This window comes from Camelus dromedarius, chromosome 3, assembly GCF_036321535.1.
Source record: "Camelus dromedarius isolate mCamDro1 chromosome 3, mCamDro1.pat, whole genome shotgun sequence".
NCBI classification, from domain to species: Eukaryota; Metazoa; Chordata; class Mammalia; order Artiodactyla; family Camelidae; genus Camelus; species Camelus dromedarius.
The window spans coordinates 84,919,047-84,944,632 of NC_087438.1; the positions used below are offsets into that span (position 1 = coordinate 84,919,047).

General features: G+C 39.0%; 1 protein-coding gene across 6 annotated transcripts in view; it reads left to right on the forward strand.

Annotated features, from left to right (window-relative positions):
• The window catches only part of SNX24 (sorting nexin 24), a 134,397-nt gene that overhangs the window by 64,000 nt on the left and 44,811 nt on the right, over nt 1–25,586 (forward strand). For all 6 annotated transcript variants that reach the window (XR_010379560.1, XR_010379558.1, XR_010379569.1 and 3 more), the window contains exons 2-3: nt 11,367–11,450; nt 22,158–22,262. Coding sequence is in view for 2 of the 6 variants with exons in the window: in XM_031448902.2 (XP_031304762.1) it covers nt 11,367–11,450; nt 22,158–22,262 (189 nt within the window). In the remaining 4 variants the exon portion in view is untranslated. The remainder of the gene's footprint in view (nt 1–11,366; nt 11,451–22,157; nt 22,263–25,586) is intronic.

Below are 25,586 nucleotides of genomic sequence, written 5' to 3' on the forward strand. Positions count from 1 at the left end.
CTTAACATCAGTTTTCACAATCATTTGTTCCAGAACTCTTAGGGAAGACCTGGGGGTTTTGTTTGACCTCAAGGGCACTGAGAGCCAACAGTGAGTGAGATACAGCTTCCAAAAACGTTTTAAAAATACAGGTTGAAGATATGGAATCTTAAACTAAGATTGAGGGAAGTCAGGGCTCTGCTGGGTCATAGTGGTCAGGCCTCATTAGGAACACGGGGTTCTGAGTGGCCACTAACACAGGTGAGTGCGGAGGCCCACCACACGTACGTAGTGCAGGCTCAACCAGCTCCAGTGATGGAGAGAAAAGTACCTTCTATCTTGTAGAGATGGGTGGATATGGCAAGGTACACTTACGTGGAATCATCTTTTTTCCTCCCTGTTCACCACCAAGTCTCCCCTCCCCTGAGCTGATAAAGAAACAGTTGGAGCAATGACTAGATGCTAATAATCATATTAATAGATAACATTCTTGTTTGGATTCTTGCTAAATGCCAGGCAATATGGTGAATAGTTTACATCGATAATCCTATTTAATGCTTACAACAAACCAATTTGAAAGGTTTCGTTACAAACTGCATGTTATAGGTGGAGAAGTGAGGGTTGTAAAAGTTAAACAACTTGCCCCAAATCAGAGGAGATCAACAGAAGACACAGGCTTCAAACCTCAGGCAGTTTAATTCAAGAGCCAGAACTCTAAACCACTATGTTATACTGCAAAGCTGGTGAGTGAAATAAAAACACTAGTATAGTAATTTATGCATATTAGGGGTTAAACCGGGTTTTTTTATGCGTTAAAATCTGTCCTTTATACTGATTCTGAGAAAATCCGTGCTGAGTTTTAAACTACCTCAGCTATGGATTTGGGGACACAATCCATGGACTAATTGGGGAGTGGCTATATTTCCTTAAGTCCTGGATTCTCCATTTTAGGTGAAACAGTGACAAGGTGGTCAGTAGTGCACGCCTAAAGCCCAGGTCACCTGAAGGACAGCTGTAGGAGCTGGAGAAGTGTGATTTGGAAGGGGAGACTCTTAAAATGCAACAAAGGCTTCTCATGCTAAAATGGAGGACCGTAGGCCATAACATGATCTCAAGACCTCGAAATAAACTTTTCTTCCTAGGTGATCAGAGCCAGTCTTCTGACTTTAAATCATGTTCACACTTTGATGACTCCCAAATTTATTTCCCTGGCCAAGACCTCTCCCTAAGCCCCAGACATGTAAATTCAGTCCTACTCAGTATCTCCATTTGATGTCTAACATGCCCCACAGACTTAACACTGCCAGTGCCTAGCTCCTGTTTGCCCCCATAGACTCTTCCCAGCTCAATTATTGGCCCTATCAACCTTTAAGTTGCTCAGACCCCAAACCTCACCATTAAATTAGATTCCCTTTTTTTCTTTAAATGCACTCCATATCCAGTTATCAGTCTGTCCTGTTGCTTCTCCTTCCACTCACATCTTTCCACCACTCAGCTCTCATTTCTAACTCTTCCCCACTTATCAGTCTAGGCACATAAACATGTCACACATTTAATCTTCCATCTGCCTGGACCACCCCACCCCCACAACCAGATATTCTCACTTCCTTCAGATGTGTGGTAAAGGGAATAATGGACCTCCAAAATGTCTACACCCTAATCCTGAGAATATGTTAGTTGACATGCAGAAGGGACTTTATGGATCAAGGACCTTGAGATCACAAAGACAGTTGTTAATTATCTGTGTGGGGCTAAAATAATCACACGAGTCTTCCACTTAAAAGTGGAAGAGGAAGCAAAAAAGTAGGCCAGAGAAATGTGATATGAGAAAGACTTGATCTTCTGTTGCTCCCTTTGAAGACCAAGAAAGGGGACCATGAGCCAAGGAATAAAGGTAACTTCTAAAAGCTGGGAACTTTGCCTTTAGCTGATAGCCAGCAAGAAAACTGGGACCACAGTCCTACAACCACAAGGAAACAGAAACCTTTTCTCCTAGTGAACCACCAAAGGGAACCCAGCCATGCTAGTACCTTGATTTTAGCCCAGTGGAGAAACGAGTCAAGTGCCCTGGACTTCTGACCTGTGGAACTGTGAGATAATAAATGGATGTTGTGTTTGTTACAGCAGGAATGAAAAACTAATAAAAATTCTCTGCTCAGATACACCTTTATCAGTAAGACCTTCCCTGACCAGCCCATATACTAGCCATACACACGCTTATCCAGCCCCTGTTCTCATTACCCTGATTTTTCTCTGTAGCACTTGTCATCAGCTAATATGCATTTATTTGTGTGATTGTCTGTCCTCTTTCCATTAAAATATAAGTAAGGTTTGTTAGGGATCTTTGTCTTTGTTTATCTGCACTGACTTAACTTCAGTGCAGATGTTCACTGTTTTATCTGCAGTGATTAGAACTGATCCTGCTAGAAATAATCCTTGTTGAGCAGCTGATAGAGTTAGCCTTTGGTTTCCTCTCAGTTTACCGAAGTGCTCTCCTTACCTCGGGCTGTGCTACATTCAGCTTCTTCCCTCCTCTTTTGCTTCAGGGCTTTGCACCTGTTCTGCCTACAATGCTTGCCCCTCCTCTTTGCCTGCTTTTACTGTAGATCTGTTCAGAAACATCAGCTCTTCAGAGAAATCTCCCCTGATACCGGAGAGGAAATTCTGTTCTCTCTCAAGCACTTGGCATTTTTTAGAGTCAGAATTTTATATTGAGTATAGCTCAGATACCTCTTTATACTTTTCTTTATAGTAGTTATCATAGCTCATAATTTGATATTGTTTTGACTATTCTCTTAATCACTCTCTTTCTTTCTAGTATGTAAGCACCGTGAAGACTAGGACTATGAGTTTACCCGCCATTGTCTTTAGTTATAGAATTACAGGGTTTAGGATTGTGGCTTTCAAACCAGCCTGTCCTGGGCTTATGAATCAGCTCCTAGCTTTGTGCCTTTAAGTTACGTAATTTTCTCTGATTTGGTTTCCTCACTATGGATTGGGAAGAATAAGAGTACCTCCATCACAGGGTGTTGTGTGGATTAAATGAGTTAGTAAGGGAGAGTGCTTTGAGCATTGCGCAGTGCACAATACGTGCTCTGGAACGGTAGCTGCTGCTGCTGCTGCTGCTGCTGCTGCTGCTGCTGTTATACAGTGCAGCCAAGTGCTTGGACATAGCAGGTGCTCAGTGAATATCGGTGCAAAGACATAAATGAACTTCATAAGAACTTGATAGATGTATTAAAAATGAATAATTATCACGTATTATATTTACTCTAGTATAACTTTAGAAGGCAGAAATTTGATTAAGCTTTCTCCTAATTATAAGAATAATACATGCTCTGGTGAAAAAAAATATCGATTTTAGAGAAAATTATAGTCATTTGTAATTCTGCCATTCAGATGTCATTTGGACCTATTTTATGTATATTTTATATAAACAACAGCATAGTATGAATAAAATATTTTATACTGCTTTTTCAACTAGCATTATGATATAAATGCTTTCTCAGAACATCTCAAAACAACAGGTTCTTCTTGATGATTATTGTCCCCTAAAAAAATTCTGTTGGGGCACATAATACATATTTATATGAAATAGTCTGTAGGAGTACATTTCCTGAAAATGAGAGAGTGGGACTGTATTTTAAATAATCTTATCATGCCATTTAGATGATCTTTTTAAGAGTAAGGTATGGAAAACAGTGATGCCTAAAGTTCCAGAAGGCTCTGGGGTGGAGGTGGAGTTTCACTTGATTGCTGAACAGAGGACAGGATAGGACTCCTTGGTCTAGGGAGGCTCCCACCTGAGCAGAAGCCCTAGGGTAGGTGAGTGTGCTCTGTGTGGGCCATGGCTAGAGTGGGGAGGATATCAGACGCAGTTGGCTCTGATTGGCTTGTCCAGAGGAGCTGTGAAAAACAAGAAGGGGTTGATGTGTTAGCGCAGATTCTGGAGGATTTTGGAGGGAGGTGGACGAGTTGCTCCTTTTTGCAGAAGCCAAGAGCTTGTGATGAGATGCAATCAGTAGCCAAGTAGTTTGAGAGAGAGATGATGGATTTTTTGTCCCTCTACATCTCAAACTATTTCAGCCACAGATCTGTTCCTTAAGTAGCCTGTGAGGAAAGCTGTCCTCAAATGCCCATGAGAGACCTTCTGTGCTTCCTGCTGGTGTCTTTGTTGACAGCTTCAAAATTAGCAGTTCTTCATTCCATTTCAGACCATCTTACAAAGCACCAAGACATTTTTTATCTGACACACTTATACAGTAGACATTTGATTTTATTAAAGAAGATACTATGGCTCCAAGATATTTAGAGATTTACCCAAGTTAGTCAGTTGTGCAGGTAAAATTTCTTTATCTATTTTCCTTTTTTCAGAGCAGATCATAACATAGAATAATAAAGTTCATACAGCATCTATCTTGAATGCTTAATTATTTAACATAATATGTGATTTATTGCCATAACAGGTCAGGTAAGCAAAGAACTAGCAGTATTCACATTTTATAGAAAATCTAAGTCAAAGCTATATGATATTGAAACTAATGAAAAACTACATTAACCAATCAATATGTATGACCTGATGTATTTGAGTGCCTTTTTTCCCTCCCCCTGAATTGATGGATTGGTTTTGTGTCATAGATATGGCTTAAGAGGAAAAGAAAAATGAAGACTTCTTGTAATCAAGCAGTCAGTCAGGGAGCTGCAGCCAAAATTAGTCAGTAGTAGGGTTTAGACTGAAAACCTGTAATTCTATAAATATCAATAAACTCAAGAAGATCTTTCCTCTATAACCAGAGAGATTTAAAACTAAAACATTTTGGGGAGAGATGATGTCATACTAGGATATCCGAAAGTAATACATATACATGGAATAATTTCCAACTCTGCATAAACCCTACATGTCAAAGGAAAAATAAAATATCTAGTACCTTCCAGAACCAGAAGTTAGTTGAAAAGTTGCTAATTTGTTTTAAGCATTATGACTCTAAATAACATATCTGGATCTCTATTTCTTGATGTTTGAATCTTAGGAAATCTCTGTACCTCTCACTTAGAAATATGAGTCGAATTCACTCCACATCTGTATTTCATGTCTGTCCACCCTCAATTTTCACTATGTATATTATTTTAACTTCATTATTAAAATTAACATTATACCTTTATATTTGTAACTTTGTAACTTAAACCACCCTCTTCATCCACCAATCTTTAAACAGTGTCCTTAAACAAGATGAAAATATTTGGACCTCATTTACTTCCTTCACACCCAATCCTTCCCCTTTCATCTCCTGTTTTCTACTCGTTATGCCATTATTTTTAACACTGACCAAAAATACTTACAATCCGTTCTGTAAAAAATTGTCCTCTATGTTGTATAGATTGATTCTAAAGCTGAATACAATAATTAATGTTCTCAATGTTATAAATATGTATGTATGTGTACATATGTTTATATTTCACTGTATAATCACATTTTGGAACTCTAAGGAAGGAAAGGTGGCCTTATAAATGACTAAGTCTGTACTGCTCTGTGGGGAATATTTCAGGCATTACTTCACATAGACTCTCATTTTGTAAACTGCAGTAAGTCATGTTCCATTTGTTTTGCTTTGTATTTGGAACTGTATGTTGTATACAGTTTTGTTTAGTTTCATGGAATTCTTAAGCGCTTTGTTTTTCTTGACAGTAAGGTGAATGCTTTGACAACATCATTAAAACTTTATTATTATAATAGGTATTAATCATACCCGTTTTCTTCTTGAAAGCATTCCTCATGGAACCCTTTGTCTTCTTACTCTAATTGGAATACTTTTTAGGCTGCATAGCTGGCATTTTAGGATTCCCACCCCCCCACCCCCCTATTTTATTTCTAGATTAGGTCCACAGTTTCTTGACTTCTTTTTTGAATTCTGTTGGGGGTGGGGGAGCTTAAAAGAAAATTTCCTGAATGTGCACTTAGTACACAAAATTTTCTCACTCTTGCATGTCTGAAAAGAGCACTTTCCCACCTTCCTGGTAGAAAATTTGCCTGGATATAGGCAAAAGGTTAAAGATTATTCACCATCAAACTTTGAAGGCATGTGATGCCAACATTTTGAACCAGGTTTTTTTTTTAAATTTCTGTGTATTCTTTTGTTGCACTGTGTACCAAGCTACTTCAGCTACAAACCCTTTCTTTGTAGAGGAGAGCAACAGGGCAGTGTGTGAGAAGACCAGACCCAAATGGCAGTGAAACCAGGGTGGGCTTCTCAGCCTCTTAGAGTGGCAGCCTCTTTATAATGTTGTCTTCCTTTGTATTCATTTACTCCTTCCCCAGACCAGAGTCTTTGATGATAACAAAAACAATGGCTGGCTTTTTATATTACTGTATTTTTGAGTTCTTAATTTGGGGAGGGGGTAGTAATTAGGTTGGTTGGTTTGTTTGTTTGTTCATTTGTTTGTTTTTATGGAGGTCCTGGGGATTGAACACAGGACCTTGTGTGTGCTAATAAGCATGTTCTCTACCACTGAGCTCTACCCTTCCCCCTGAGTTCTACTAAATTTTAACAATTCTACATCTGAAGAAAATTTTTTTCCCAAAGTAAATGTGTGGGTTATTTGTTTTCTGAGCTTGCCTACAACTGAGATTGCCTTTTTGTTGTCTTTACATGTGAATAATAATTTGGATGATTATAAAATGGATCTGATCAAACTCTGCAGACATTGCTCTACTTTTTTGGGAGGAGAGGCATTTAGTGTGGCATAGAAAAAGTTGGGGATCATCCCGATCTTTGTTCCTGCCTTTTTCCATCAGGATATTGGTAGTGCTCACTTTTTCATTATTGTGATTTTAAAAAATCCAGAGTATTAGGTGTATTATTTTCCCTGAGAGGCAGTAAACCCTTTTTATCTTTTCAGCTTAGGAAACTTAGGTTTCCTTTGTCTTTGATTTTTGCTCTTGCTCTAATTTTTGTTGTTGTTGTTCTCTTATCACTGATTTTAATCATTTTGGGTCCTTTCTGGTATCATGAATTTTCTTTGCAAAGAAGAATTATATTAAAAAAAATAGGTACACACATAAATTTAATCATGCCCAACTCTCACACAGCTCTTCTATAGTGGTAATTATTTAGAGAATTGTCCTCTTTCTTTAAGCAATGGTTTATTTGAAGGAATATATTTTTCTTTTAAAAACATTTAGAATTTTCTGAAATTTAGATGTTTTCAACGATATGAGAAAAAAGTTGTTAGCATCTTCTCCACAACCAAAAGTGTACCTTCATGGGTATCGGATTCTTAGCATAACACTTTAGTGACCCAAACTACTTGGAACACTGGACTTAAAACTTTATTTGTATATGGAATCTCCATCTGTATTTGGAAGGCACTTAAAAGTTATTAGACACAGGGAAAAGAATTTTTTGCTTTGTTTGAAAGTGAATAACTTTGTAAGGTATAAGCTTCGGAAGACAGATCATTCAACTTGAAATATGGGTTAAGTTCTTCTTTAGCTTAAGCTTATTTGTTTTTTAGGTTCATTCCTGAAAAAGTGAATATAAACCCACATTTTAAAATATTTTTTCATTGACTTACATAAGTTTAACTTCAGAGATATAATCGAAAAGGAAAAAAAGCATGTAATCAAACTACACTTAGAAACTGATATACAGCAAAATGATTCAGTTATACATATACACATTCTTTTTCAGATTATTTTCCATTATAGGTTATTACAAGATATTGACTGTTGTTCCCTGTGATATACAGTAGGTCCTTGTTGTTTATCTCTTTTATAGTAGTGTGTATATATTAATCCCAAACTCCTAATTTATCCTCCCCTGCCTTCCCCTTTGGTAACCAAAGTTTGTTTTCTATGTCTATGAGTCTGTTTCTGGTTTGTAAATAAGTTCATTGTATCTTTTTGTTTGTTTGTTTGTTTAGATTCCACATATAAGTGATATTATGTGATGTTTGTCATTCTCTGTTTGACTTACTTAGTATCATCATCTCAGGGTTCATCCACTTTGCTGCAAATGGCATTATTTCATTCTTTTATGGCTGAATTATATTCCATTGTATATGTACACCACATCTTCTTTATCCATTTATCTGTGGATAGTCATTTTAGTTGCTTCCATATCTTGGCTATTGTAGATAGTACTGCGATGAATATTGGGGTGCATGCATCTTTTAGAATTAAGAGTTTTTTCCAGATATATGCCCAGGAGAGGAATTGCTGGATCATATGGTAAGTCTATTTTTAGTTTTTTAAGGAATCTCCATTCTGTTTGCCATAATGGCTGCACCAAACAGCATTCCCACCAAGAGTGTAGGAGGGTTCCCTTTTCTCCACACTCTCTCCAACATTTATTATTTGTAGACTTTATAATAATGGCCATTCTGACTAATGTGAGGTAACAAATCATTGTAGTTTTGATTTGCATTTCTCTAACAATTAGCAATGTTGAGCATCTTTTCTTATGGGCCATCTGGATGTCTTCTTTGGAGAAATGTCTGTTTAAGTCTTCTGCCTATTTTTTGATTGGGTTGTTTGTTCTTTTTGTTATTGAGTTGTATGAGCTGTTTTTATATTTTGGAAATTAAGCCCTTGTTGGTCCCATCATCTTCAGATCATATTTTGTATCTAATTGTTTTGTGTATCCCTTAACTACTTATTGTGGATACAGATGATTTTATTGCTTTTGTCTTTTAACACTCCTACTAGTTTGTATGTGGAAGGTTTTCTACCTTTACTGTATGTTTGCCTTTACTGGTGAGCTTTTCCATTTCTTAATGTCCTTGTTTCTCATTGTGGCCTTTTCTTTTCTATCTAGAGAAATTCTTTTAGCATTTGTTGTTAAGCTGGCCCAGTGGTGCTGAACTCTTTTAGCTTTTCCGTGTCTGTAAAGCTTTTTATTTCTCCATTGAATTTGAACAAGAGCCTTGGTTGGTCCCAGTGAGTGTGAGATTCCACATGCATCCTTTAATAGTGGAGTCTATTTCTTCCAGTCCTGTGGAGCTCCTGCAATCCCCCTGGCCTTCAAACCCAAAAATTTGGGGGCTGTTCTTCCTAGTGCAAAACGCCTGGGCTAGGGAGCCTGATGTGGGGCTCAGAACTCTCACTCCTTTGGGAGAACCTCTGCAATATAACTGTTCTCCAGTTTGTGAGTCACCCACCCAGGGGCATGAATTTGATTATATCATGAGTCCACCCCTCCTACCCATCTCCTTGTGGTTCCTTCTTTATGTATTTAGTTACGGAAGATCTTTTCTAATAGGTTCCAATCATTTTTATTGATTGTTCTTCTGTAATTAGCTGTGATTTTGAATTTAAAAGAAAAAAGTCTCATCAACATTAGGTATATTATGCATTTTTTAAATGGCAACATAATGTGTGTATGTGTGTGTATAACCCCACCCCCCTAGATCCCCAAGTGAATTTTAGTGATTGTGAAAAGTAACTGTAGAACTTGGTAATGGAAACGTGATCGATAGAAGGGGTGACATTCCGTGCAGCAGCCTCTGTGTAATGTGTCTCATCCCTGGCCTTCAGGAGGGGGCACCTGAAGGGTGACCTGGTAGGTTGACCCTTAGTGAGTCTTCAACTTTCTCCATCTGTGATTCTCCAGCAAACATGCCAATTAAAGTGGTGATGAAGCCTCAAGTAAGTGGACTCAGAACATAATTTCAGTTGTTTCATGCAGCTCAGCAGATGGAAACTACTTCCATTGCTCCCACATTGTCCTAATTTAAATCTGGGACCTAACACAGAAAGAAGGGGGCTCTGTATCCTATTAACCAAGCCCCTAAGTTGAAGATGTACTTCTTTTGTTTTTGTTTCTTAGGGTGCTTTCCTTATTGTATTCCTGGCTTTGAAGGGTCTTTGAAGAAGAATTTTCTTTAGTGAATTAGTAAACAATTTTTGTCTAAAAAATAATGTATATGTATCTGAGAATTTGAAGCATGTGCATATGTTTTGAGAAGAAAATATTTTCCCTGATTCACCAAAGAAAAGTATTTTTTAGGGTGATTTGTTGAAAAAAGTTGATTAAATTGGTAAAAATTTACCACTTATTTAATAAAAGCAGGTTTCTTTTTTTAATTTATCTTTTTTTATGTTTGACCATTTAAAAAATTTTTATGTAAACAGAGTTTATTTTTGGAAGAGCAACTCATTGAGAGATAAAACCGTTTTAAAATTTACATATATGTACTGTTCATTGTTTCTAAGAACAGTTTAGAGATTTAAAAAGCAGGTTTCTTAAACTGAGTCACAGTACAGAGGACTTTGTTTCTAATCCAAAGAAGGACAAAAGTACAAACACATTTTATGTTTGATGACATAATTTCTGGCTTTCCAAAAGTTGTATTTACATATAAGGCAGAAATATAGAATCACAGGGCTCTGTTTTCACGATGAAGACATGTGACCTTGTAGCTCCTATGCTAATTTTAAGTAATTCTTTCTAGGATTAAAGTAAGCAAGCTTTTAACACTCTTTAGCGTCATGTGACCTCTACTTCTGTTTTCTTCAGAAGGCCAATTGAAATGAGAAACCAGGCTTACTAAGTAATGGAACAGTTCTCCTTCATCTTGGTGTTGACAAACTCTTGCTCAGGAGTCAGAGACAAACTCTTGGAAATAACAGAGCACCTTCTCTTCTGCCAAGCATCCTTCCCCTGCCTCACCTTAGCACTGTGTTTTCATGAGCATCTAATCATATTTCTCATCCCTTGTTCCCTGTCTTGACCCACTGACCTAAGAATCAAGAAAGTGTCATGTTAGTGCCTACTAATTAGTGCACCCAGAGAGCCTTTTCATCTGGCCTTTCAACCTTCTGGAGGGAGGAGCACAAGCTGTCACTCATATCATGCAGGGAAAATGGACCCTTACTACATTTTCCCTGTTTTGCAAACAGCAGAATTAAGCCCAGCTGAGACTGGAGATGAATATGCAGGTTAGGAAGAAATTAACCTAAAATGCACTACTGTTTGCTTCTTATAGATGACAAAGCACTCCTTTCATTGAAATACCCATAATGGAATGTGATTTTAGCCAGACTGTCACCTTGGCATCACAGTGTTATTTCAGTGCCATCATATGCATTTGGTGATTTAATTTTAGGAGAAGAATGTTCTCTGATTAAAAAGTTAAGAAACATTTTAACACATTTACGTTTCCACTGTTTTTAGATACGTTTGCTGGGATACTGCCGTTTATTAGTGAGCATTTGGTTCGAGGGCTCATTAATCAGTGCTTTTGGGCCAGGGTCTCCTGAGCCTTCTGGGTTCTGGGGGATCAGCTACTGTAATTAAAGGGATGAAATATATCATGGTCACAAACTTACCACATCAGACAATTGAGGGTTTTGAACTGGTGAAATTAATCTTTTTAAATTTTTTCCTTAGGTGTTTAAGATAGAAGTGCTAATGAATGGAAGAAAACATTTTGTTGAAAAAAGGTACAGCGAATTCCATGCCCTGCACAAAAAGGTAACTTTTTTCCCCTTTTGTCTTTATGGCAGATGGTATAACGTTAAGACTGCTTTCTGTGGTTCCTAAGAGCTTTAATAGTTCTTGGAACAGTAGGATTTCTTTTATCAAGAAGTAAGTTTCCTTTAAAAATAAACTGTCAGTCCTTTCAAAGTGGACTTTCTGAGTAGGTGAGTCTTCTATTAAGATGTTTTACATAATAGATTGTGACATCAGACTGTTTGTAGTGTACATATTACAGGTACAGAAAGAATAAGACCCAGACCCAGACCCAGACCCTATTTTCTCCATAAAATACACTTAATGTGCTTTACAAAAAGGAAAAAAAAATGATCATTTTATGGGAAGAAGTGGATTAAAAATCAACTTAGACTTACGTGTACCTGGAAAAGATAAGATACATGTTATGTGTAATTAAGGACTGTTAGAAGATCATGTGAAGGGGGCTCATAGCTTTCTTTTGATTTGTAAAGGCCACTTTACAAGACTAGCATTTCAGTTCTCAGATCCATTTTAGTGAAAGTCTCCAATAAAAGAAACAAGAACACAAAAAGAGTATCTGGGTTTTGGGAGAAATGGTCAATATAGAGTAGAAGAGAGAGTATTTTTTATTTTCTACCAAAATTTAATGTTTTGAAAGTTAAAAATTATTGGGGTGGTGAGATCACCTTAATAACTAGAAATACTTCATGAAATTGCCCAGAAAAATCACGATATATGAGTTAAGGCAGTTTTACCGTTTTTCTTTCATATATATACATATTCATATCTGTGTATATACGTGTGTGTGTGTGTAGACTTCGTATGTATGAATATATATATGTATACACATATGAAATGTATGGCAGAATTCAGTTTCTTCTCTTTTGTTACTTTTTAGGTAAGAAGTTAGATGAGAAGATTCTTCAGAAAGAATCTATTCCTTTAATTTCATTAAGGATCTCTGAAATTTTCTGGGTAACTTCAGTGCATAAATGATGTGATAGTGTACTTTGTGTTAAAAGCTCTTTAGCATGTTTTTAAGTTTAAAATTTCTCCACTTTTTACTAGTCAGGAGAATAGAGTAGTGAGTAAAATTTTAACAGGTTATATGGATAAGTTGATGAGCCTGTTTCCCTCTGTTTTCTCATAAAGAGGAGCTGTCACTTATATGTACACTTTTCCATTAGAATGGGAAGGGATAATTTCCATTGCATTTTCCAATTAAATTTGTGTTACATCCAGGTTTACTTCCGAAAGAAACAACACAAGTGAGCACAGATTTAGGCTGGGTGTTGCCACCTGACTTTACGAAAGCCCCCCTACCTCCCCATCCCCACCAGGGCCTCAGAGAGAAACAAACTTGTTGTCTGGGTCTCACTTCCTTCTCAAGGAATTCCGTTTCGGTTTACTTGTTTCTCGAGGAAATGGATTCTAGAGAAATTTCTGCTGGGTACCTCATGAAATAAGTCCAAACAGTGAGATTAAGATCAGAACTTCTCCCCTAGCCCAGCCTCTGACAACCAGAGTCTGGACTAGGCAGCCTGTCACATCCAAGCCCCCTTCTTAACCTGCCAGGTCTCCATGACCCTGACATAGCCCCACCGGCCCCACCAGGTACTTGGGGACCAACTCCACACGAGGCACAGCTGGGGGACTGCCAATTAGGCCCACCCTGAGCAAGAGGCTGCCCGTGCTTCTTCCAAGTGGAGGGTCAGTCATCCTACTCTCTTACTCTAATGCGATTTGTTTTCTTCTGCAGAAGAGGACCCTCTCCCCAGTGATGACAGGCATTCTTAGATTCTCATGGTCAGAAAAAATGCCTAGATTTTCTAGGACTCTTCTCTCATTATCTGAAGTTCTCTTAATAATTTTAGCTATTCTTACTATTGTATCATCAGGACTACTAGAGTTAAGAGAGTAGGAATTCTCAAATCTCTCAATTTTGCATGTTTTTAGCAGCTTTGTTAAAACACTCTTTCAGGCACATAGAGAAAAAAATAACATTGGGGCAGAGTTTTAGTTGGGAAGCTCTAATCTTACGTATTATAGAGCAGAAAGTGGCTGCGAGAGTCTCCTTTACTTGCCCTAGTTATATATATATTAGATTTGGCAAAAAGGTAATTACAAAAGACAGTTAAGTACCAATAATGGCAGAGTGTAAAAATAAACATAAATCTATGATCTTGACTATAAAGTTGTGTGTTAAGGATTGAAATTGGCAAAAAAATTAATCAGAATACACAGGCTTTACTGATCACTGCTGCCACATTGTACAACTATATCTTTCATTAGAACTTTTGTACCCCGATTTCTATATTTGAATTTTGTGATGTACTTTGACTGTTCTATTTTTACATAAAATAGTTTCCCTTTAAATGCAGTTAAATCTTTTCTCATTTAGTTTTCTTGAATATTCAACTATTTCTGTAGTGGAAGCAGTTTTCTCTGTTGCCAGGGTCTTGATTCCCCTTATACTTTACATTGTATTTCTCACTTGTTAAAAGTGATCAGCCTGTGTCCCCAAGTTACTTCCTAAATAATATATGAACTATCAACATGTGCTTTTCACCTTTAGAATGACAGATGCGTGGCTCGTCTCCATGTACCACAAACACACAAAAATGCCTCCGGGCTTATTGTCAGGCTCCTTTTGAGGCAGAAACTAAAACCATCACCTATATGACAGTTCATCTGGTTGTCTAAAGAAAGTTCTTAATGATTATTACTTCTCCCAAACTTTTATAGTTTTTGATATTAAAGTATGAAAACAGTATTCTGTTTACACTTTTCTTAAGATTTCTTTCCAAATTTTGGAAAATTTCAGGAGTTTTTTTTTTTTTCTATGTGTTTATTTTCCTCCCCTCAAGTAAGATTAGCCTTTTAGATTATAAAGCTAAATCTTGCAGAAAGTTTGGGGACAGAGGAAATAACCCATTGTTACCCATGTATATTTCTGCTATGCTAATACCATTGCTATTTTCCTTCATTTCTTTTCTTGCATTTTTAATGAAACAAATCCTGCTGTGCTGAGTTCCCACATGGTGGAAATTATGGTGTAGAAACTGGTGTGGAAGCTCTGGCGGCAGAATGTTCCTGAGCCTGCCCTTACCTCTTAAGTCCTTGTAGTAAGTCATGTGGTGTCTGGGTGCTTCTAGTTCCCCATTTTTAGTATGGGAACAGTGGGAGTGCTAGAGGCTGCCGCATTTTGTGGCTCATGGCTTTCTTCTGTCTTCAAAGCCAGCAGCCATATCACTCCAACTTCTGCTTCCACCATCACATCTCCCGTCATCACGTCTCCTCTCTCTGACTTGGGGACTTCTGCCTCCCCCATGAGACTACATGGAGCTTCCCTGGATAATTCAGGATAATCTTCCCATTTCAAGATACCTAATTTAATCACACCTGTGAGGTAGTGCATTCACAGGTTCCAAGGGTTAGAACGTGGGCGTCTTTTGGAGGACCGTGATTCTGTCTCCCACAAACCCCTTTACCGGCCGGCCGGCCTTCCCACTGCTTCTCCTAAGGAAACATCAGTGGCAGCCAAGCCAGTGTTCCCTGTCACCCCAGTATATGAAAAGTGCTGCCTCTGTCTTTGCCGTGCTGATGGCCTTCCCTCTGTGTTCCCATCTATTCAAACAAACTGAAACAGTTTCACTTCTTCTTCCATGTGCATACCTTTTATTCCCTAATCTCTTTGTTCTTGAAACTTTTTCCATTTAGAGTAGAGATTTCTACTGAAATTAAAAGCGTCTAAGAGATAATTAAAACTTAGTTATGCCAAAGTTTTGTCGGTGGAAAAGTTACCATCAACAGTGGGTACATAGCAGGTCTTCATGGAGTGAGTTCTGTATAAACTCCTCTCGCAGAATAAAAAGGGAAGGGAGTGGTCCCCCCAGGCGGAGGGGATGGTGTTTGTGGGGTTGTGGAATCTGGTCACTATCTTCAGGGATCAGAGAGGCCGCTGGGCTGGACACAGCCGGGCAGGACAGTTAATCATCGGGTGGAGTGGCAGAGGGGTATTTATCTTGTAAGCAGCTGAGCCCTACTGGAAACACATTGTCTTGGGTTTGTTTCTCCTCATTTCAAGCAATTCATTACTCACCTACCAGCGCTGTCACAGCCCAGCAGCTGTGATGATCAGCATCCTCCGTTCTCCTGACAGAAATAAAAAGGAAAAACATTTCCAATACTGTATCTTCAAGACTTTTTTTTTTAAGGGAGAGAGAGATAATGGTTTTATTCTGAAATTTAAGAAATCTTGGGATTAATATTGTTAAAGGAAGTTTCTTTAAAGTGAAACCTAAGAAGCTTAGTACCGCAGAATAAATAGCTTTTTTGGCTTTGTTCTCACTTGAGAAATACCTCAAATAGTGTAGAGAAGAGATAGATATTTATTCCCTTACAGATAATCATAAATTACTCCTCTCCCCCCACCCACTACTGAATCAGTCTTATCAATAAATGAATATGTTATAATATTTCCCATTGAACGAAGAAGACCCCACCTTGGATCCCATCTTCTCTCCCATGTTCAGCCCGTGCTCTCCTCTCTCAGTATGGTTCCTGGAAAGAGGAGCCTCTGCCTTCCCGCTACCCGCTTTCTCTTTATCTGGCTTCTTAGACTTTGCAGTGTCTCTCTGTGCAGTCTGATGATGCCTCTTAGAAACACTTTCCTGACTCAACTTACTGTTTCACTACCTCTTCACTGCTTGCCCTGCCTCTCATCCCTGCTCCCTGAGAGTTGGTTGTCTCAGACCGTGGCCCTTATGTTAGTTTTCTCCAGCAGCGTAACAGATTGCCACAAGTTTAACAGCTTTAACAACACAAATGTATTACCCTCAGGGTCTCACTCAGCTGAAATTAGGGCGTTGCCAAGGTTATGGTCTCATCTGAGGCTTGGGGTCTTCTTAACATTGTTATTTCCTCATTTGGTTGGAATTCGATCCTTTTTATCTTGCCGAAGTGGCTCTCAGCTCCTTGAGGCCACTCTCAAGTGCTAGCCACGTGGCCCTGTCGTAACATCTGCCTGGGGTCTCAAGTGTAACCTGACCAAGGGGGTGGACTGTCTTGTCACCTGTCGTGTAATGTAACCTGACTATCTCACCAGATTCACAGGTCCTGTCCAGACCCAAGGGGAGAAATTGTACAGGCATGTACACCAAGAGGCAGGATCTTGGGAGCTGCTTTGGGTTCCACAACCCCTTTTCTCCATCTGTACGGAATTCCCAGTGTTGTGTTATCTAGTTCTGTGACTGCAATACCTCTTAGGTATTGTGACTCCCAGTTTACAGACTCATCCAACTGCCTGCACATTATGTCTGCACCCTAGATGCCTGTTGGACATCTCTTATTTGAAATCACCAAAATGGAACAATTGATTCTTTTATGATAGGATTTCCTTTGGTTGGCTATAATAGAAACTTGACTAGGTTTCTTAAACAAGTAAAAGATTAATTATTCTCACATTGCAAGAAAACTGAAGGAAGGCAGTGCAAGTTGATAGAGCAGTTGTACAATATCCATGTTCCAGGCTCCTTCTGTCTTTCTGCTTCACTGCCTTTACCTCAGCATGTGACTTTCACCCTCCGGTTACAACATAGCTGCTGTCCCTCCAGGCATTGCTTCCACATTTCTGAGAATAAGAAGAGCCTGTTTCTTTTTTTGAGGAAAGTAGGAGCCCTACCCAGTAGACTTAAACGACATTTCATCAACATCTCTGTCACATGGCCATCCTAATTACAAGGAACTTGGGAAATCGAGTTTTTGCTCAGCAAGTTGGCACTCTGAATGACATTTTTGTTTGTTTATTTGTTTGTTTGTTTGCTTTGTTTGCAGGAAGAAAGAGGGAGTGAACAGTGGACAGGCAACTTGCAGTTTCAGCCATATTCCCCACTCATGTGGGATTCAGTTTTGCTGCAAGTGACTGTAGAACCAAAATAATGGTGACACTAACAGATGCATCTTTATTTCTCACTCACGTAAATGTCAGGGCTGGTGTGGCAGTTTCATGGTCATCAGGGAACCAGGCTTTTGTGGCTTTCCCATTCTCAACATCAGGCTTCCACCTCATGGTCAAAGGTGACTGCTCCAGGTCTAGCCATTAGGAGGAAGGAGGAAAGAAAAGAAAGAACAGCCCTTCCCTTTAAGGTCACTTCTGAAAGTTGCACATACATGTGTGTTGCCTGCCTCTGACTGGAATTCAGTCATGTGGCCACACGTAGAGTCCAGGGAGATTGGGAAATGTGTTCCTTATTTTGGATGGTCATGTGCTCAGCTGAAAATTGAGTGTTATATTCTGCAGAAGAGGGGAGATTGGATTGGGGGAGGTAATTAGTGTTCTCTGCTGCTTAACTCTAAACCTGGCATTCTCCCACCTTTCAGTGAACAAGAGGCTACCAGGTGATGTCAGAAACCTGAAAGAGTCAAGGTCATGGGGTCGTTCTGATCACCCCTTTCCACGTAACCCCACCATCTTCTGCTGCTCTCCACTTCCACTGCCAGCACCATAGTCCACATCACCACTGTCTCTTCCCTGGACTTCCACAGGAGCTTTTCCTGGGCTCCCTGCTCAGATTCCACCCCCTCACCATCCATCTTGCTCTTAGAATCAAGCGTGACTTCTTTAAAGTAAAAATCCTGTCAGGTCATTTCTTTGCTGAAAATGTTCAGTTTGCTTCCCATGTGGAAAGATACTCAAATTCCCACCATGGCCTCCAAGGCCCTACCATGTCTGACACTGCCACCTCTCTGAACTGTCTTCTGCTTGCTGGGACCTTCCTTCTCCAGCTCCTTACCTGGCCCTTCCCAGCATCATTCAGGTGGCTCCTCGAACTTTCCTGACTCATGCAGGCCTTCCCCAGCTGCCCTCAATGCAACTCCTATCTGTTACTATCTGCCCTTACCCTGTTTTATTAAACTTGTTTGTTGTTTTTTTATCTGTTTCTGGGTATGAGATCCCCATGAAGGCAGGAGTGTCTCTAACACCAGACTAAAACATGGGAGAAGCTTAGTGTCTTCTATTCCATGACCTCCTTCAGGGGCTCTTTGTCTTCCCTGGGATTTATTTTTTCTGATAGACCAAAGAATAATGTACTTTAACAAACCCTGAATTTACCCATCTTCTCCCTACTATCTGCTGCTTGGAATCCACCTTCTTCCAGGAGGCTTCTGTCTGCAAATCCTCTGCCCTTTGGCTCCAACCTAGGCTGATCGTTCTCTCTGCCCTTGGATTCCCCTTCCCCTTGCTGATGGGGAAGAGCTATGAGTCCTGATCCTATGTTCCTCTTCCTTGCTTTTAATCTCTCAGGTTTCAAGAACTACATACTTCACTTGGTGTAAAAAAAAAAAAAATGCATGGGAGATAAGCTTTCTCTCATGATTGATGGTGTGCTGGTTCTAGAAATCCATGTCAGATTAAATTGCTGCAGCATTGACCTTCCAGCACCCGTTGTTGCTGATGGCAAGTCAGTTGCCAGTGAGTTCTGCTTCCTTTTTTTTGCCCCCTTATGTTTTTCCCTCTATCTTCTCTTTGTCCTTGATATTCCAAAATCTCAACAGATAAGTGTCAGTAAGTGTGAGTCCTTTTTTATACATTATGGTGACAACTGAACGGGTTCTTAATCTGAAGACATATATTAGGTCATATAAAATGTTTTAATTCTTTGCAAATTTCTTTGCAAATTTCTTTTAGTCTTTATGAAAGTCTTACTAATTTCATAGTAAATCTCCTGGATTAATCCTGTGTTTTGTCTTTTCACCTACCTTTTCTCTCACTTTGTTTATTCTACACTTTGAGAGGCTTCTGTGATTTTATATTCTACATCTTTTAATTTTTAAATTTTTCTGTAATTTTTTTAATTTTCAAAATCTCTTTCTTTTTCTCTGTTTCCTTTTTTCTTTTTTTAAAATAGAGGTAGTGGGGATTGAACACAGGACCTCACAAGTGTTAAGTATATGCTCTACTACTGAACTATTACCCCCACCCCATATTGTTTCTTTTTCATAGCAACCTGTTCTTGTTTCTTTTCCAACTTGTTCTTGTTTGATAGAAGCAATAACTTCTCAAATCTTTTTGTGGATACTAAATAGAATTTTTAAAGATCTCTCCTGTTATTTGATTTTTCTGTTTCCTTTAGGATTAGTTCAGTCTGTTTTTCTTCTCCTTTCTCCTTGATAGTGCTAGTTTCCCATGAAAGAGATCCTTGATGGCCCATCCAACTAGGTTAATTATTCTGGGTATTTGTCCTTGGTTCCTCTGCCTTGGGTACCTATGTCTGGTCCCTCTGTAGGGTGTGTCAAAAGAAGGGCTTCATTTTAGAGAATGAGGGGAGTGAACCAGATATTAAGCTGGGGGACCCCATGAAAACCACACTGACTGAAGTGGCCACCACCCTTCAACCCAAACATTCCATTCAGTTTCTTTAGAAACAGTGACCCTTCTTATGGGGTGCGGGTGTACATGCTTAGGGATAACCCAGGGCTGCCAGTCATTTCTGTGGTCTTTAGCACAGGCTGGGGCATCTACTGATCCCTCTTCTCGTTCCCTCCTCCTCTAAGGCCAGTTCTGAGCACAAAGCCTCTCAGGCTGCTGAGAAGTTTGGTTTCCAGAGCCTTTGCAGGCCCCCTCCCTGAAGTGATCTGGGCTGCGGCTTCCTCTGCTCTCTTTTCTTCATCATCTTGCTCCTGCTTTCCGTCTTTTAGAAACTTGTTAATCTTTCACTTAGTCATTACTCCTTCCTCCCTGCCCCTTTTCTTCATTGTTCTGTGTCCTATTCCCTTTGGCCGTTTTCTTTTTTTAATGTCTACCAGGATTAAATTCAGGTATGTGAAACAGGAATTCCACATACTGGTAACCTGGTAATAAGGATGGAGGGGGGCAATTTTTTTCTCTTAAAAAACAGGTCTGGAGGTGGGCAGTCCTGGCTCTTGCAGTGGCTCCAGGAGGAGCTCAGGCACTGACTCCTTTTTTTCTGTTCAGTCATTTGTATACCTGTCTTCCATCCCAAGTTGCCTCATGGTGGCAGATGGTCATGGCAGCTCCAGCCATCACGGTCACATTCTAGGCAGGAAGAGGTGAAAGAGGGGTAGGACAGAAGGTACAAGTCAGCTGAGTTTGCTCCACTTTAAAAGAGTTCTTATAGAAAGCTTTCCCCAGTGACTTCTGATTACTTTTGTCTTACACTCTTTGCTTTTTAAGCTGAATTTAGCTGAATACAGTATTTCCAATAATTTAGGAATTTGGTTGGTAAGGAGAATAGATTTGGGTTTGCAACTAGCACTTTCACACTGTTATGTTAGTGGCGCTTCAGGTGTGGAGGAAGGAGGCAGACAAGCTAACGTCTTGAACTAGAAGGGCAGATCTTTGAAATGCACAAAGACTCCTCCATTTTCATGATGTGCAACACGTTTCAGCCTGGAATGGTTAATGGTGAATATATGCTTATGTATGGGAAGAATTTGTTATTGCAGTTTTGGATGCTGGGGTTTAACTGTGTGCACTTTCTTAGAGATCACTATGCTATTTCTTGGCATGTGTAGTAAAGGATCAGATTCAGTAGGTTTTCCAAATTTTTAATTAGAACATTAAAAATTATTTCATTTTAGAGATAATGTATTAGTTTTGTGTGTGTTGCTGCTGCAACAGATTAGCACAAACTTCGTGGCTTAAAGCAACACAAATTTATTATCTTATACCTCTCAAGATCAAATATCCAAATTGAGTTTCACTGGGCTAAAATCAAGGTGTCAACGAACTGTAGGGGCAAATTCATTCCTTTCCCTTTTCCAGCTTCTAGAGGTCACCTGGGCTCATGACCCTTCCTCCATCGTCAAAGCCAGTCACATAGCATCTTCCAGCCTCCCTTACTCTGACTTTCCTCCCTCCCTCTTGTAAGGATCCTTATGATTACATTGAGCCCACCCAGGTTGTCTAGAATAATCTCTCCATTGTAAGATAATTAATTTAATCAGATCTACAAAGTACCTGGCTCTGTAAGGTAATATTCACAGGTTTAGGTGTGGATGTGATAGGATGCTCCTGCGACAGGCAGCTCTAACTCAACTTCCAATAGAATTTTCCTTTATTTATATAATAACCCCTTAAAACTGCTGTGGAGAAGGGCTTAGATAAGAATCATCATTCAGTTTTCATCAACAGAATTTGGACCCAATGCTTAGGGATGTTGGAAAGATCAGTGTCTTTTTTTTTAGTTCTTTTTATCATAGAACTTTTAAGAAACTCTCCATATGATACGGTCTAGTTCATATGGCATTTCCAGGGATGATTATAAACAACTGCATTTTATTTTGCTTTTTTATGTGAAAAATACGTGGACTTTTCATCAGAAAAGTGCTTCTTCCAACCAAAATTTTGTTGTATTAGTTGATTTTGGAAATTATAAACTTTGATATTTCCTTTATAATTCATCTACTGAACTTCTAATTTTACAGAAAAAATAATTCTAGTCCAAAATACTAGATGGTGCACAATAATAACAACTCCAAGAACACACAGCTCTTGTCCTGAAACCTGAACATTTAGGACAGCCAAATAAAGAATCTTTTGACACAATTACAGTGTATTTATATTTTCCTTTATCTTTTTTACTGGAAATAGCAGTGGTTCACTTTTTTTTTTTTAATTGGCTTTCCCCTCAAATAATGTCTTTATAATTAAAAGATGTTTTCTTTGGGTTTTGTTTTTTTTTTCTGTTTTTGTCTTTATAGCTTAAGAAATGTATTAAAACTCCAGAAATCCCCTCTAAACATGTTCGGAACTGGGTCCCAAAAGTCTTGGAACAACGACGACAAGGTTTGGAAACATATTTACAGGTAAGATGTGTTTCGATCCTCAATTAATTTCACGTAGCTTAAATAATCACATATCTCAGTATTGTTTCTCAGAACTTAAGGGTGTGATACAAAGTACATCAAGCAACTAAACATTCTAGATTAAAAGATTTAAAACTGTATGTTGTCGGTTGGTTCTTTTAGCTTTAATTAGGTTCTGTTTAAAATTGGTTATGTGGATTGGGGAAGCAAAAATTTAGTATAAAAGTAAAAACTGTATAGAGGGTCGGTCCGTGTTTTTGTTTAACCTTGCAAATTTTGTTCTGTTTTCCCCTCTAAGATTTGTTGCTTCCTCATAACATTCCCAGCCTTTTGGTTTTGAGTATTGGGGAGATAATGAGAGAAACTGCATTTTCAGGGGGCCTGGCTTAATACATCTAAGGAATCAAACTGAGAACGAGTGTATAAAAATTACCTCTGATGAAGTGCCAACTTCTCTGAAAATTAGAATGTGTGTTTTTAAAAGAATGCATAAGATGCTCTTTTCTGCAGCTGGGAGGAGCAATGTAACTACCTCAGTAAGATAAGACAAAGTAATCTCTCTGCCAAGGGACAGAAAAAGCAAAAGGAGAGTGTGGAGCGGTTCTCTGAGTTTTAAAACCAAAAGGGCTAGAGGCCTCGGGTGAATATTCAGGGCAGTTATCATTAATCCCAAGTGCACTGTGCAGGGCACAGCTGAGAGGAGGGCAGGGGGTGCAGAAGCCTTGTGTGAGCCAGGACACCTGAGTCCACTTGAGAGGCTGACACATGAGAATGACTAAGGTGAGCATGATGAGGAGGGATAGGGTAGAATGGGGTTCTAAGTCTCAAAAAATGAAGAGCTGGATTTGACCTAAGAGTTACGGGTTTACCATGATGATCTATACATTCAAGACGCTGCATCAGAGAAGCCAGTAGCCATGACTGTCTTCATCCATTGCTATCTTCGTGACCCCTTCATCATCAACCCTCAGTGGATTCTGTTTGGGTGGACAACTGTGGACTGTGTGAAGCCAGTATGCTATATCCTCTATAGAGCTTTTCTGGGTGGTCGTGTCTGCATGACTGGTGATTAGAAGCTGAGGGAAAGCTGTCGCTCCAGGCTCTTACTTAGAGATCAAGTCACAGGACTCTCCCCCAGTAGAAAGATGCTGAGAGCCTGTCCATGGCCTCCTGCGGTTCCGCTGGTCTTTCCAGCATCACGTAGGAAAGCTGACATGTGGAGCCCTCATTCGTCAGAGGAGAGCTGTCTTCACTGCTTTTGTTCTTCTGCTTTGGGCCATGGTGGCTGGATCCTTCACTACGTCTCCCCGGGAGTGGAGATTAAAGGAAATAGGGACCACAAATGACAGGAAAATGTGTGGCCATGTGCCTAGAGACTCTGTATATGAAGTGATGAGACTTCCAGAGCCTCGGGCGACAATGCAGAGCAAAACCAAACCAAAAAACCCAAAACAAGACTTTAGACGTTGTATCCAAAGGGTAAAAATGCATGTTCTCTATAATTAAATGGAATAGGTAAACAATGCATTCTAATTTGTAAGCCAGATTTTCCACAGACATTGTATATCTTCAAGCTTTAGTTCTGAAGAAAGCTTTACTCTTTCCTCCCAGTGTGTTTGACACATGACTTCCATTACTCCTCAGTGTAAACATTTTAAGTTGTTTGTACTTGGGATATAAATATGCAGATAAAATCATCTGGCATAGAGAGGAGTTTACAGTGACACTCAAATTGAGCTTAGAATTTTCTATTCTCAGAAACAGGGCTTGAAAGATGTGGTCAAGGGACTGAGAGGGCTTGGTTGTCAGTCAAGTCTCAGAGGAGTTCAAGGACGCTTTCTCTTCTGCCTCTTCCCCCTGATTCTGTTTGCATGCAGTGGGACCCAGGTGGAAGTTAGATGAGTGTGAATGCTTTATCAACCCCCAGTGTAATGAAGCCTTGACTGAGGTGTCATTTCTTGACTCATGTCTTATGTCTCTTACTTAAGAACAACAGTTGTTTATATTTTCACCTTTTTTCATAAGAAGTGAACAGTAAGTGTACACTGAGTTTGGGGAGCAAAACAGAGATAGCACATAGAAACTCATGACAAAGGATAACCGAAGCTAATATAAATCTCTAAAAAAAAAAAAAAAATAAGTTTGGTCTAAGAAAACAGTTCCACAGCTGGAGTTGGGCTGATTTGTTATACAGGATGTGCAGGGTGCTATCTTCAGAAGGCCCTATCTACCTGACTAGCCTACCCCTCATTCATTTTGTAAATTATACAATACAATATAATGTTCCATTTGGTCAGAAGTCTGCTCTGGATCAAAGAGTATTGTATTTTTAACTTTTCGAGTAGTGCATGAAGCATCTGTGAAAATTGACCACGTGTGCTTGAGAATGTGTATTCTCTAATTCTTGAGTGCAGTGATGTATAATCAGTTGAAGTTTTTAAAGCACATCTCTTATATCTTAGCTTGGCTGCTAGATCTATAAGAAGAGAGGTATGTTAAAATTTTCCACTTACATTTTTATGGTTGCTGATGTAATTGGGCTTAGTGCAACCATCCATGATCTTTTTATTAGTCCCTCTTTATGAGCTTTTTTCTTTTCTTTCCTGCTTTTGGATTGGTGGCAGATTTTCCCTCTCCTTTTCTCTTCCCATTTTCTCCTCTCTGTCAGTTTGTATATTTTCTTTTAGTGGTTACCTGTTATCTTTAGTTTCCTCCTGAATATTACAAAGACTTTATAATGTTTTCAGCCTGATCACCCTGGATATAGGACTCTTAGTTGGTAGTTCTTTTTTTTCTTGCAGCACTTGGAAAATATTGTGCTGCTTTGTTTTGGCCTCCATGGTTTCTGCTAAAAATCTGTTGTCATATTAATTGCTTTTCCTCTATATGAATATATTGTTTTAAAATGGCTGTTTTCAAGATTTTATCTTTGTCATTGGTTTTCAGAAGTTTAATTATGATATGTCTTGGTGTGTATTTCTTTGAGTTTTTCCTATTTGGAGTTCTCCTAGCTTCCTGAATCTATAGGTTTATCTCTTTTGCCAAATTTGCAAGTTTTTAGCCATTATTTCTCTAAGTAATTTTTCACCCTTTTCTCTTTCCCCTCTCCTTCCAGGACTCTGGTAACAGGAATATTAGCTTTTTTTTTTTTTATTATAGTCCCACAAGGCCCCAAGTCCTTTTATTTAATTAATTAATTAATTTTTTACTGTTTCTCTTCATTGGTCAGATTAGATAATTTTTGTTGTTCTGTCTTCCAGTTGACTGATTCTTTCCTCTGTTCCTTCCATTCTGCTGTTGGACCCTTCCTGTGAGCTTTTTATT